This window comes from Bos taurus, chromosome 13 (assembly GCF_002263795.3).
Source record: "Bos taurus isolate L1 Dominette 01449 registration number 42190680 breed Hereford chromosome 13, ARS-UCD2.0, whole genome shotgun sequence".
In the NCBI taxonomy this organism is placed as follows: domain Eukaryota; kingdom Metazoa; phylum Chordata; class Mammalia; order Artiodactyla; family Bovidae; genus Bos; species Bos taurus.
In genome coordinates this window covers 67,214,683-67,229,960 of record NC_037340.1, presented here as the reverse complement: position 1 = coordinate 67,229,960, position 15,278 = coordinate 67,214,683, and the positions used below count along the sequence as shown (strand labels likewise).

Genomic DNA, 15,278 nt, shown 5'->3' with positions numbered 1-15,278 from the left:
TCAAGAAATGTTCTCAAACCTGTTTGCTTTCCTTGCTATTGCAATCACTCGAATTATTTCTTATGTAGGGACTTCCCTGGTAATCCAGTGATTAAGAGTCCATCTTGCAATGCAGGGGATGTGGGTTCGATCCCTGGTTGGGGAACTGAGATGCTGTGGGGCAACTAAGCCTGCCTACCACAACTACTGAGCCCGTGTGCCACAACCAGAGAATCTGTGCACCACTACGAAAGATCCCACCTGCTGAAACCAAGACCTGATGTAGCCAAATAAATAAATAAATATTAAAAGTTATTTTTTATGTAAACCCATGAAATAATGACTGAGAAAAGAATTGTTTGTCAGAAAAACCTAAGGTAAGTGCTTTGGAAAGATGAGTTGCTTAAAAAAAAATGTCAGTAAACTGCTGTGGACCAGAAAAGCTTCCCAGGAAAACAATTATAAAAATAAGGAAGGATTCTGCATGGAGGACGCTTTGCCAACATCTCTAGATTCTCACTGTGGTTAAAGAAATCTGAGCCGGAACCTGTAGCCGATGCATGTTAAATGTTGGAAGGACAGTGCTAGGCCAGTCAAGAGACTGTTTACAAAGAATGGTCCTGCGTCTTAGGTCAAAGGAATGTACGTTTACTGTATCTTAAAATATTTGGATCCATATGTAAATATTTTCTTTGTCCAAGGCTGTGTGAGTCCTCACCTCATTTTTCCCCCATTTATTTATTTATTTTTATTTTTGGCTGTGCTGGGTCTCCATGCTGCACGCGGGCTTTCTCTAGTTGCAGAGAGCCGGGCTTACTCTTTGCTGCAGTGCACAGGCTTCTCATTGTGTTGGCTTCTCCTGTCGTGGAGCACAGGCTCTAGGGCATTGTGCTCAGTAGTCGCGGCTCCCAGGCTCTAGAGCACAGGCTCAACAGTAGTGGCCCACGGGCTTAGCTGCTCTGCAGCACGTGGTATCGTCCCAGACCAGGGATTGAAGCCATGTCCCCTGCACTGGCAGGCCAACTCTTAACCACTGAACTACCAGGCAAGTCCGAGTCCTCATTTTAAACAGCTTTTTTTTTTTTATTAACTAGCTATCACCTATCCTCCACAGATATTGTGGAGGAGAGGGACTTATGGGGGGGAGGTGTCCTAGAGCATGCATGTGGTCCTGGCCTAGTAAGAGGGTCACTGATGGCTCCTATGAGGAGGTGACATCTTCAGGGCAAGCTGTAGCTCAGATGGTAAAGAATCTGCCAGCCATGCAGGAGACCTGGGTTCACAGAACTTTTATTGTATAATATTGTTATTAATCATTATTGTCTCCATCATCAACAGGGCGGCATAAATCCACACCACTGAAGAATACTAGGTCCCACTAGAAACGCATGGAAACATGGCAACGGGGCGCATGAGGAGAGGACTGGCGTGTTTTCCAAGCTCACTTAGACCCTGGGACCTCAGAACAAGAAAAGGAAAGAACGGCTTGCCACGTCCAATCCTTGGGGTCTGCATGCTATTTTCACTTTAACCACCAGGAGGCACTCAAAGCCAAACCAGACTTGGATCAGGAGAGGTGTGTGTGCCTGTGTTTCCCCTTTCCTCTTCTTTACTTTTTCTCTTCCCAAGCGGTCATCACTACAAATGCAGCTCCAGGTAGATGATACACCAGAGACAGGATTTTAGGGTGAAGTAGGTGAATGAGCAATGGCACCCCACTCCAATACTCTTGCCTGGAAAATCCCATGGATGGAGGAGCTTGGTAGGCTGCAGTCCATGAGGTCACTAAGAGTCGGACACGACTGAGCTACTTCACTTTCACTTTTCACTTTCATGCCTTGGAGAAGGAAATGGCAACCCACTCCAGTGTTCTTGCCTGGAGAATCCCAGGGACAGAGAAGCCTGGTAGGAAGCCTTCTATGGGGTCGCACAGAGTCGGACACAACTGAAGCGACTTAGCAGCAGCAGCAGCAGGTGAATAAGAGAACTGAAAGTTAACATAAACCTCTTTATTTTAGCTAGAGATTCCAAAATTTGGAGATTTCACAGGATTTTTTAAATGGGGAAAACTGACACTGTTGCTGTTTATACAAAGCAATACAAAGCAGGTGTTCATGCGTTCACCCAGGTAGGAACCAAGGGATCCTACGTGGTCCACACACTCCCAAAGCTTCCTGCTTGGTCTCCACAGGCACCTAAGTGTTGATTTCCTTTTCGGCTTTTGTGGACTGCAGACCTGGGGCGGGCAGTGAGCAAGGCCAAGCCGACTTTTTCCCTGTTGTTTGACCCTTGGCCAAGCATCTAACCATTTGCTGTCTAACTGAATAGACTCGGCATCCAGACACCTACATCTTGCCCTCAGCTTTGCTGCACACCAGTTCCATGACCTTGATTTGTCCTCTCTGGGCCTTGAGCCCAAATATGCCTGGGCCAGCCCCTAGGGCTGTTCAAGTCCAGAGGTCACTGAGGACTTGCACCCAACACTTGAGAGGCTCAGCAATGCCAGCTGCTTGGACAAGCTTACCTTGCTCTCCAAGACCCTTCGGAACCTGGACTCGATCTGGTTATGGAAGAGATTCAGCAGCCACCTGGGGAGGGAAGCACGGTGGATGGTCAGCTTGGTGGCACTGAATGCAGAGAAAGCGGGGCAGCAGGGAGAGTCAGGCCAGTTTCCAAGAGAGGGCTCCCCACCCCATCCTGGCCCCTGCTGTGTTCCAGAATCCTGAATGGAATGAGCATGCAGACTCCCATTTCCCAGCATACCCCATGATTCAGTGCATCTGACAGCCCAGCCCCAAATTCAATAGATTTAGAGGAGGGATTGGAGACCCCATGCGACTTTCCAGGTGGCTCAGTGGTAAAGAATCTACCTGCTAATGTGAGAGACAGGGAGACACAGTTTTGATCCCTGAATGAGTAAGATCCCCTGGAGTAGGTAATGGCAACCCATTCCAGTATTATCGCCTGGAAAATTCCACAGACAGAGGAACCTGGTAGGCTACAGTCCATGGGGTTGCAAAGAGTTGGACGTGACTGAGCACACACACACCACCACCACCACCACCTGGAGAATCCATGTTTTTCTTTTCCTTTTTGGGGGGAATATATCTTTATTTATTCTTATTTTTAAAATTTTTGGCTGTGCCTCACAGCAGCTGGGATCTCAGTTCCCCGACCAGGATCAAACCAGCCCCTCCTGCAGTGGAACCGCAGAGTCTGAAGCACTGGACCACCAGGGAAGTCCCAAATTCATGTTTTTCTAATCAAGGAAACTGAGACTTGAAGAGATTGGCTCAAAGGTTTGTGTGTTTTTCACAAGCTCTCATTTGACCAAAAGCCTTTGTGTTCTCTCCGTAGCCAAACTGCACTTGTCTGATGGTGGTGAAGCTCTTTATTTTTTGGTGGAAATGGCACACCAATGCCTGCTCAGTCGTGTCTGACTCTTAGCGGTCCCTTTGTCTGTGGCCCACCATGCCCATGGGATTATCAGGTGAGAATACTCGAATAGGTGGCCATTTCTTTCCTCCAGGGGTTCTTCCGGACCCAGGGATTAAAACTGTGTCTCCTGCAGCTCCTGCACTGGCAGGCGTATTCTTTCTTTACCACTGAGCCACCGGGGAAGCCCGGCACACCACCAATACTCTGAGCTTAAATCTGCTTCTGTTCATCTCAGCAGGTCCCCCAAAGGATTACCTCCAAGTGCACATGATGGGCCCATGCAGTACCCTGGACCGTTGTGCTTATCAGAGGCCTTGGGCCTTGGGTTGGATAGGTCTCTGGCTCCTGCCAGGGGTCAAGCTGGTCAGTGTCCCCACGGTGACTTACCCCAAATCTCCTGATATGTGCACCTCCACATCACGGATGTGGCTACTGCAGCTGGAGACAGCCACTTTGGGTCTCCCAGAGGGCTCACTGTCCAAGAGAAGATTGACTGAAATGGTGATGCCCTTGACCTTCACGTCAAAGGAGCCGTCTAGTCTCCTAGAGAAGAAAGGAGAAGTAGTAAGTGATTCGTAGACTATGGTCAGCCACCATTTGAGGGGAAATATAAATCTCAATTTCCAACTAAATGAAACCAGATTAAGAAGTTAACTACAGAAATTATTACAAATATAGTTATTACAAGATAAAGATTTGTTACAAACAAGACCATAAAAGATCAAGAAGAAAGCTTGGGTCCATTTATTTATGGTCAGGGATGGGCAAAAGCCTTTCTAGGTCAAATCCAAGTCTCAGAGCCCATAAAGGAAATGGTTATGAGCTTAACAGCACTGAAAATTAAAACTTTAGAGAACAACAATGGCATATGCAAATTAAAACAATTGCATCGTGAGCTAGCCAAAGATCTAATTTGCTTAACACATGAGCTAATATATGAGTTAATTTCCTTAATACAAAAAGAACAAGCTTATACAGAGTAACAAGGAAAGGACAAAAGAGGAAAAAAAGAGAGGTTCAAGATGTTAACAGAAAGTTCAATTACAAATAAGCACATGCTGCTGCTGCTGCTAAGTCACGTCAGTCGTGTCGGACTCTGTGCGACCCCATAGAAGGCAGCCCACCAGGCTCCCCCGTCCCTGGGATTCTCCAGGCAAGAACACTGGAGTGGGTTGCCATTTCCTTCTCCAAGGCATGAAAGTGAAAAGTGAAAGTGAAGTCGCTCAGTCGTGTCCGACTCTTATCGACCCCATGGACTTCAGCCTACCAGGCTCCTCTGCCCATGGGATTTTCCAGGCAAGAGTACTGGAGTGGGGTGCCATTGCCTTCTCCATAAGCACATAAGACGTGATTAAAAATGAAAATAACGATGCCAGTTTCCATCTATTGGAGAGATAAAAAGTTTAGCAGATTTTCATACCCAGTGCTTGTGAAGATATGAGGAAACCAAACACTGGTTGAGAGAACACATCAGGAACACAGATTGGTGGGGTCTATCCTTAGAAGAAATGGAGGAGTCCTCATAGTCAACAAGAGTCTGAAATGCAGTACTTGGATGCAATTTCAAAAATGACAGAATGATCTCTGTTCATTTCCAAGGCAAATCATTCAATATCACAGTAATCCAAGTCTGTGCCCCAACCAGTAATGCTGAAGAAGCTGAAGCTGAATGGTTCTAGAAGATCTACAAGAGCTTCTAGAACTAACACTCAAAAAAGATGTCCTTTTCATTATAGGGGACAGGAATGCAAAAGTAGGAAGTCAGGAGATACCTGGAGTAACAGGCAAATTTGACCTTGGAGTACAGAATGAAACAAGGCAAAGGCTAATAGAGTTCTGCCCAGAGAACACACTGGTCATAGCAAACACCCTCTTCCAAAAACAGAAGAGAAGACTCTACACATGTACATAACCAGATGGTCAATACCGAAATCAGATTGACTATATTCTTTGCAGCCAAAGATGGAGAAGCTCTATACAGTCAGCAAAAACAAGACCAGGAGCTCACTGTGGCTCAGATCATCAACTCCTTATTGCAAAATTCAGACTTAAATTGAAGAAAGTAGGGAAAACCACTAAACCATTCAGGTAGGGCCTAAATCAAATCCCTTATGATTACACAGTGGAAGTGAGAAATAGATTCAAGGGATTAGATCTGATAGAGTGCCTGATGAACTATGGATGGAGGTTCATGACATTGTACAGGAGGCAGTGATCAAGACCATCCCCAAGAAAAGAAATGGAAAAAGGCAAAATAGTTGTCTGAGGAGACCTTATAAATAGCTGAGAAAAGAAGAGAAGCTAAAGGCAAAGGAAAAAAGGAAAGATATACCCATTCGAATGCAGAGTTTCAAAGAATAGCAAGGAGAGATACAAAAGCTTTCCTCAGTGATCGATGCAAAGAAATAGAGGAAAACGATAGAATGGGAAAGACTAGAGATGTCTAAGGGAACATTTCATACAAAATTGGGCACAATAAAGGACAGAAATGGTATGGACCTAACAGAAGCAGAAGATATTAAGAAGAGGTGGCAAGAATACACAGAAGAACTATACAAAAAAGATCTTCGGGGCCCAGATAACCACGATGGTGTGATCACTCACCTAGAGCCAGATATCCTGGAATGTGAAGGCAAGTGGGCCTTAGGAAGTATCACTACGAACAAAGCTAGTGGAGGTGATGGAATTCCAGTTGAGCTATTTCAAATCCTAAAAGATGATGCTGTGAAAGTGCTGCACTCAATATGCCAGCAAATTTGGAAAACTCAGCAGTGGCCACAGGACTGGAAAAGGTCAGTTTTCATCCCAGTCCCAAAGAAAGGCAATATCAAAGAATGTTCAAACTATTGCACAATTGCACTCATCTCACACACTAGTAAAGTAATGCTCAAAATTCTCCAAGCAAAATTCTTCAAAGTACTGAGAATTTCCAGATGTTCAATCTGGATTTAGAAAAGGCAAAAGAACCAGAGATCAAATTGCCAACATCCATTGGATCATCAAAAAAGCAAGAGAGTTCCAGAAAAACGTCTATTCTGCTTTATTGACTACACCAAAGTCTTTGACTGTGTGGATCACAACAAACTGGAAAATTCTTCAAGAGATGGGAATACCAGACCACCTGACCTGCCTCCTGATAAAACTGTATGCTGGTCAAGAAGCATCAGTTAGAACTGGACATGAAACAACAGACTGGTTCCAAACTGGGATAGGAATACACCAAGGCTGTATATTGTACCCTGCTTATTTAACTTATATGCAGAGTACATCATGAGAAACACTGGGCTGGAGGAAGCACAAGCTGGAATCAAGATTGCAGGGAGAAATATCAATAACCTCAGATATGTGGATGATACCACCCTTATGGCAGAAAGTGAAGAGGAACTAAAGAGCTTTTTGATGAACGTGAAAGAGGAGAGTCAAAAAGTTGGCTTAAAACTCAACATTCAGAAAACTAAGATCATGGCATCTCGTCCCATCACTTCATGGCAAATAGATGGGGAAACAGTGAGAGACTTTATATTTTGGGGCTCCAAAATCACTGCAGATGGTGACTGCAGCCATGAAATTAAAAGACACTTTCTCCTTGAAAGAAAAGCTATGACCAACCTAGACAGCATATTAAAAAGCAGAGACATTATTTTGCTAACATAGGTCCATCTAGTCAAAGCTTTGGTTTTTCCAGTAGTCAAGTATGGATGTGAGAGTTGGACTATAAAGAAAGCTTAGCGCCGAAGAATTGATACTTTTGAACTGTGGTTTTGGAGAAGACTCTTGAGAGTCCCTTGGACTGCAAGGAGATCCAACTAGTCCATCCTAAAGGAGATCAGTCCTGGGTGTTCTTTGGAAGGAATGATGCTAAAGCTGAAACTCCAGTACTTTGGCCACCTGATGGGAAGAACTGACTCATTGGAAAAGACCCTGATGCTGGGAAAGATTGAAGGCGGGAGGAGAAGGGGACGACAGAGGATGAGATGGTTGGATGGCATCACCGACTCTATGGACATGAGTTTGAGTAGGCTCCAGGAGTTGGTGATGGACAGGGAAGCCTGGTGTGCTTCAGTCCATGGGGTCGCAAAGAGTCAGACATGACTGAGCGACTGAAATGAGATGAACTGATCCTGATTGTAACTACATAGCTTTGGTTCAGTAATTTTACTTCTAAGTCTTTAGTCTGTGGCTTATCCTGTCAAGATATTTGTGTGGGGAAGTTCACTGAAGCATCATGGGGAATAGCAAGAAATGAGGAATTAAGCTTAAATGTCAACTAGTCAGAACAGGTTCAATAAGTCGTGGGCATCTATGTGATGAAGACTTTACAAAGAATGAGGTCAAATGTGGTCCAGTTATACAGTGAAATACTACTCATTCATACAAAGGAATAAAGCACCGATATGTGCTGTAGTGTGGATGAACCTCAAAAATATTATGCTGCATAAGGGACTTCCCTGGTGGTTCAGCGGCTCAGACTCTGCACTCCTAATGTAGGGGGTGTGGGTTTGATCCCTGGTCAGGGAGTAGAGTTTACTACATGACGTGGCTGAAGATACTGTGTACCATAACTGAGACCTGGTGCAGCCAAATTAATTAACCAATATTTTTTAAAAATATTATGCTGCATGACAAAAGCCAGAAAAATATGTGTGCTGTATGATGTCATGTATATGAAAGGTCCCAGATCGGCAAATCTATAGAGACAGAGGCTGACTGGCAGTGGCCCAGGGTTGGGGGAGGGGCAAATGGGGAGTGAGTGCTTAATGGGTATGGAGCATCTTTTGGGGAGATGGAAATATTGTGGAATTAGGCAGAGGTGGCGGTCGCACAACACTGTAAATGTAATAGATGCCACTGAATTGGGTACTTTAAAATGTCATGTGAATTTCACCTCGGTAAAAATATTACATTAAAAGAAGTTTAAAAAAAGAATGAGCTAGATATTCATATGGTCATATGAAGAGATCTTGAAGAGTATGGCCTGATTCCTGTCACGGAAATTGAATTAATATGCAAATATTAATGACTGCTGACAAAGGTTCATGTAGTCAAAGCTATGGCTTTTCAGTAGTCAGGTTTGGATGTGAGTTGGATCATGAAGAAGGCAGGCTGAGCGCCAAAAAACTGATGCTTTTGAACTGTGGTGTTGGAGAAGACTCTTGAGAGTTCCTTGGACTGCAAGGAGATCCAATCAGTCAATCCTAAAGGAAATCAACCTTGAATATTCATTGGAAGGACTGTTGCTGAAGCTGAAACTCTAATACTTTGGCTACCTGATGTGAAGAGCTGACTCACTGGAAAAGACTCTGACCCTGGTAAAAATTTAAGGCAAAAGGAGAAAGGGTTGATAGAGAAAAAAGTGGTTAGATAGTATCACTGACTCAATGGGCACAAATCTGAGCAAACTCCAAGAGAAGTGGAGGACAGAGGAGCCTGGCATGCTGCAGTCCATGGGGTCACAAAGAGTTGGACAGGACTTAACTACTGAACAACAACAATTGATGACCTATATGAAAGTGTTAGTTGCTCAGTCGTGTCTGACCCTTCATGACCCCATGGACTGTAGCCCATCAGGCTCCTCTGCCAATGAGATTCTCCAGGCAAGAATACTGGAGTGGGTTGCCATTTCCTTCTCCAGGGGATCTTCCTGACTGAGGGATCGAACCCAGATCTCCCACCTTGCAGGCAGATTCATTACCATTTGAGCAACCAAGGAAGCCCAATATACTGATCTACATATTGAGCATCTTTCTAAAGCAGTGTTGTCCAACAGAAATACAATGTGAACTACATGGGTAAATTTAAAATTTTCTAGTAGCCACATTTAAAAAAAGCAAAATTAAAGGAGTGAGAATAATTTGAATAGTATATGATTATCATTTCAAAATGTGATCAACATAAACATTATTAATGCGATTTCTTATGTTCTTTTTTGTACTAAGTCTTCAAATCTAGTGTTTTACACTTACAATTGATCTCCATCTGTTCCGGCCACTTTTCATGTACTCAGTAAGGACGTGGGGGCAAAGGCTACTATATTGGACAGAGCAGGTCTACAGTGTCAGCATGGCCAGGTCACCCGTATTTGCCCTCCTGTTACGGGTTGAATTGTGTCCCCTGAATTTGTATGTTAAAGGCCACTTAGTTCCCGGAATTTGACCGTATTTGAGATGGAGCCTTTAAAGAAGTGATCCAGTTAAAATGAGGCCATTAGGGTGGCCTAGAGTCCAGTCTGTCCTCCTAAGAAGAGGAGATCTGGACACACAGAGAACCACCAGGGGTGCAGGCTCACAGAGGGATGGCCATGTGAGGACATGGTGACAGCAGCCATCTGCAAGCCCAGGAGAGAAGCCTCAGAGCAAACTCAATCTGCCCACATCTTGATCTTGAACTCCTAGCCTCCAGAAGTGTGAGAAAAAAAAAAATTCCCATTGTTTAACCACCCCTGCTCTGGCCCAGTCTGTGACATTCCATTATGGCAGCCTGAGGAGACTAACCCACCTTCCATCCAAGGACCTCAGAAGTCAGAGAACAGTTCAAAATGCTGAAGAGGTCAGCCCACCCTTGACCAACGGCAAACAGGAGACTGGGGTAACTCAGAGGTGCGCTCTGCCTACAATGTCCCCAAGACGGTTGTCCCTGGGAGGGTTGAGCTCCAGTGGCTGCCAAGCCGACTCCTTTCTTCCCCACCTCACTTCTGTACAGTCCTTGGATGTTTCCCTGAATCACTCACCAGATAAAGTACTTGCACTTGAATTCTTGCCTTGGGGGTCTGCTGTGGGGAAAGCTAGGAACACCCTGGACCCAAGAAAGATGGAATGAAAGCCAAGGTCAAGGTTCCGAGGGCCTGGGAGCACAGCCAACTTACAGTATCCTCTTGCGCACCTTCCAGTCGCCCGTGACCTGGATGAAGGAGTCGGAGATAGAGAAATGCAGGCCCTGATTGGGGAGGAGCTTCAGAGCGGAGCCAAGCAGCTTACAGCTCTGAATGTTCAGGCTGGGGAGAGAGACCCACAGAAGAGGCATCAGCGTGGAGGCAGAGGCAGGTCTAGTCTCTGCAGGGGTCTTGCTCTCACCCTGGGACCTGGTACCCAACTCCTACTTACCTGCTGTGTGCCCTGAGCTAACCATGCAGCCTTGCCAAGTACTTTGCATGCACTGCATCACTTGGTCTCACAGAGGGGGTCAAAACTGTTCAGGTTCCCTTTTCACACAGGGGGAAAGAGAATTTCTTGGAAGGCATGCATTTGCCCAGAGTCACACAGTCAGGATCAGAGCCCATAGATCTCACGACCCTGGCTGGGACTCCAAGTAAGGTGCGAGATGCAGCCCATTATTGCTTTCCTCTCCACATGCAGGGGGGGAACTCATTCAGAGAAGGCTGAGGGAAGGCTCAAGAAGAGACACGAAAGGCCTGGGAGAAGCAAACCCAGACCATACGCATCCTCGGGCTGTCGGTGGGAAAGGAATGGTCAAGTTCCCTTTTCTTTGCCTGGTGCACAGTGGGTGCTTGATAGATGTTTAGTGATGGACTGAATAAAAGAAGGACTGGAAGAAGCCATCGGTGGTGAGCAGAGAGGGGTGTGATGAGTCATGGGCTCAGTTGTCCCTGCTCCGTTGTCAAGCCTTCAAAAAGTGATTGATGTCTTTTTAGAAGATATTTATTTATTTATTTTTGGCTGGGTTGGGTCTTCACTGCTGCATACAATTTTTCTCTGGTTGCGGTGAGGGTGAGTTACTTCCTAGTTGCGGTGCGAGGGCTTCTCATCGCAGCGGCTTCTCTTGTTGCAGAGCACAGGCTCTAGCGCTCTCGGACTTCAGCAGTTGCAGCACATGAGCTCAGTAGTTGCGGCTCCCGGGCTCTAGAGCACAGCCTCAACGGTTATGGTGCGCAGGTTTTGTTGCTCCGAGGCATGTGAGATCTTCCAGGATCAGAGATCGAACCCATGTCTCTTGCTTTGCAGGTGGACTCTTTACCACTGAGATACCTGGAAAGCCTGATGCCTTTCTTTTTAAAGCATCAGCTGCTCTGGTCTAAATATCCTTTGAAGACTCAGGTGAAATGCCACTCCCTTCAGGAAGCCTTCCTTGACTCCTCCAGATGTGCCAACCTCAGCTCCAAGAGTTGGGTTACTATATCTAAATTTAAAGGTTTATTTACAAAAAAAACTTAAGGTCTATCTTCCCTTCCAGACTATATCCAGTGTCAGGCCAGAGCCTGGATTATCACTCCAAAGAGGCAGAAAGTTATCCCCATTTTACAGATAAGGAAACAAAGGCTCAGGTCACATAGCTAGTGGCTCTTCATTAATATTTGTTGTATGAGCAAATGAAGGGCCCAAGTTCCTTCCAGAACTTCCCTCTGAACTCTTTGAGGAGCCATCCCACCACTGCCTGCCCCAGAGAGGTCTTAAGCCATCCTGGGGCTCTCTCTCCCTTCCTGTCTGGACACCACCCACAGGCCCTGCTCAGCCACCTCGGAGCCTCACCTGTGGAATCTATAGTCCACACTGCCAAAATGTTTGATCCTGACGTCCCCGTTGAAGTCGGGCAGTGTGACTTTGTGCAGCTTACTCTGCAGAGCCAACAGCTCCTCTTGGGCCACTGAGGACACAAAAAAGCTGGGAGTCAGCTTGATTGGCTTGCCTCCCTCCCTCTAAACCCTTCAGTGGCTCCTACCTGTCCTGGGGAAAGAGGTCAACTTTCTGTTTAGCATTATTATGGTTGCAGGTTATTGAGCCCCTCTAGAGCAGGGGACTAGAGGGGAACTCCGTGGGTAAGCAATCTGCCTGCAATGCAGGAGTGGCAGGAGCCATAGGTTTGATCCCTGGGTCAGGAAGATCCCCTGGAGGAGGACAACCCACTCCAGGATTCTTGCCTGGAGAATCCCCGTGGATGGAGGAGCCTGGCAGGTTGCGATCCATGGGGTTGCAAGAGTTGGACACGGCTGAAGTGACTGAACACACACGCATGCCCAAGAGCACCAAGTGGCAGGAGAGATATTCAGGAGCATCTCGGCATTGCAGGTGGGGTGGTTATGTTCATGCCCATTTTATGGATGAGAAAACAGAAGGTCTGTCTTTGTCAGCAGCTCCACGAGAGAGGAGTGCCGTGTGCTTGGTGGCTGGGCCTCTTTCCTTTCCTTCACATTGTCTGCCTGTGTAGAACAGACTGCAAGGATTTTAGGGCTAGGATCCTGGCATTGGTGTCTTTCTAGCTGGGTGACCTTGAGCAAGTCCTCAACCTTGGCATTCTCTGTCTGTCCAAAAGCAATGACAGCAATACTTTGCTCACTGGGGTGGCATGAGGATTAAAAGAGATCACTGCAGGACTGCCGTGGTGGTCCAGTGGTTAAGAGTCCTCCTGCCAATGCAGGGGACACGGGTTCAATCCCTAGTCTGGGAAGATTCCACCTGCCGAGGATCCCATGTGCAACAACTACCGAGCTCGTGCACTTTAGAGCCTATGGTCCACGAGAGAAGCCACCACAGTCAGAAGCCCATGTGCCACGACGAGAGAGTAGGCCCCGCTTGCCAGAACGAGAGAAAGCCCGCACAGCAGTGAAGACTCAGCAAAGCCTAAATAAATTAATAAATAAAATTGTTAAACCAAAAAAAAAAAAAAAAAAAATCTAAGAAAAGAAAAACGTTTAAAAAAAGAGAGAGAGAGAGAGATCTTTGCAAAGCCAAAAGGAGTCTGGCAGGATAAAAAGCACTCTTGCATGGTGCCCGGCACACACGAAGCACTCAGTAAACACCCAGGAGGTCAAAGCAGGGTGGATCTTGTTTAAAAATATGGAAAGGAACCAAAATGTCCAGCTCTGGAGGACTGGTTACACTTACACAGCGGAAAGGAACAAGAGGCAAATTTTGCCTGATCTAGAGTTTCAATATAAACAGTATTCACACTAGGACTTTCTGTTTATTTGCAGGTATGAGAGACCCTGGATTGTACCACACCTTTGGAGTGGATGTGTGTACACAGATGACCACTGAGCTCCCCCACTCTGCCTCTTACCACTTTGCAGCCCTCCCTCCCACACACACAGGAGCTGGTACTCTCCCAAAACGCTATCCCTTGTCCCTGGCTAACTCTCACGTATCATTTCTACCTCACCTCCTCCAAGAAGGCTTCCTTGATTGCCTTCTGTCTGTCTCCAGCCAATCTGGGCTTCCAACAACTCTTCCTGAGGGAATGTTATTATCCCATTTGAACTGATAAGGCAATTGAGGCTCCATATATGTGAGGAGCAGCTCTCCATCAAGTACTGTGGGGAGGGGTATATAAATACCACCAATCCCTTGCCCTTTGGACAGATGATTTCTGAGGCTTTGTTTTAGCATCTTAAAAAAAATTACAAATGAATTATTATACAAAACAGAAACAAGCTCACAGACATCGAAAACAGACATGATTATGGAATGTGGATGGTGGGACAAATTAGGAGTATGTGATTAGCAGATATGAACTATATATAAAATAAATAAGCAAAAAGGATTTACTGTATAGCACAGGGAATTATATTTAATGTCTTGTAATAACCTATAATGGAATATAATCTGCAAAGAACCGAATCATTTTGCTGTATACCTGAAACTAATACATTACTGTAAATCAACTATACATCAATAAAAAATAAAATACAGTTTTACTTTTGCTCATTCTTTAAAATTGAAATATAACATCTGTAGAAATACAACCTAAAAGGCACTTGTCTTATTAAAAGTGTTAGTCACTCAGTCCTGTCTGACTCTTTGTGACCCCATGGACTGTAGCCCACCAGGCTCCTCTGTTCATGGAATTTTCCAGGCAAGAATACTGGAGTGGGTTGCCATGCCCTTCTCCAGGGAATCTTCCCAACCCAGGGATCATTCGGGGTCTCCTGCATTGCAGGCAGATTCTTTACCATCTGAGTCACCAGGGAACCTACTGGGAGGTAATTCTTACATGTTTATGCACCCATGTAGCCAACACCCTGAGCAAAACACAGGGCATTCTCAGCACCCCTGCAGGCTCTCTGTGCCCCTTCTGGGTGGTCACCACCATTCTAACCTCTAGTTCTAAGGCGTGTGTTTTAGAACTTGAGCAAGAATTTTCCAGCAAAACTGTTCCCATCACAGGGGCAATAGCTGGCTCACTGACATGCCTCTCCTGGCTGTCCTCTGTCCCCATCTCATGTGACAATCCTGCTACAGCGTTTCCTGGAATCATCTCCCGACCCAAACATTCGCCCCCAAATCTTTATCTCTGTTTGGCTAGTGGGAACCCAGCTAAGACAAGCAACATGCCCACGTGGTCCAATGTTTGGGTGACAAGGCCAGACCCCGAGCCAGGGCTGCCTGACCGGGAAGCCTGCACCACCCTGAGGGAGAGAGTCCCCTCTGTGTCCCCAGCTGTCCCCAGAGCAGCCTGGGGCCAAGCAGGTCAGCCAATCCAGCTGACAGCCGCGGCTCCCTACCGTACTCCAAGCCCTGGTCGGTGATCCTGACGACCAGGCCGGGATTGGCCCCCAGGGCCCCGGAGGTGAACGTGAGCAGGGTTCCCAGCAGGAGGGAGGGCAGGGTGCCCGTCGAGGTCACCATCCTGGATTCCCAGGGGGCTGGGCTGGATCTGTCGCAGCCTCCGCCTGGGCCCAGCTCCCTTAAATAGCCAAGGCCTGAGGACTGGGGCGGCTCCTGAGTGGGGCGGGTTCCTGGGACCAGGAAGGGGAGGCCAAGTGACTGGAACCTGCTTGCAACACTGTTGGGGTCACGGGTCATTTAAAAGCCCAGTTGGCACTGCCTGGAAGAGAGGGTGGGTTGGCCTGGGTCCAGATGACACTCCGTCCACCCTTCCCACAAAAAGGCCCCACGTTCATTTCCAGGAAG

At 46.5% G+C, this 15,278-nt stretch overlaps 1 protein-coding gene across 2 annotated transcripts in view; it reads right to left on the bottom strand.

Annotated features, from left to right (window-relative positions):
* LBP (lipopolysaccharide binding protein) overlaps positions 1 to 15,031 on the bottom strand; it is a 32,345-nt gene extending 17,314 nt beyond the window's left edge. The window contains 5 exon segments of one of the 2 annotated variants that reach the window (NM_001038674.2): positions 2,504 to 2,567; positions 3,805 to 3,960; positions 10,280 to 10,408; positions 11,901 to 12,015; positions 14,870 to 15,031. In NM_001038674.2, coding sequence (NP_001033763.1) covers positions 2,504 to 2,567; positions 3,805 to 3,960; positions 10,280 to 10,408; positions 11,901 to 12,015; positions 14,870 to 14,993 — 588 coding nt within the window. In that variant the 5' untranslated portion in view covers positions 14,994 to 15,031. 2 annotated transcript variants of the gene reach the window in all.
* Positions 15,032 to 15,278: the final 247 nt, after the last annotated feature.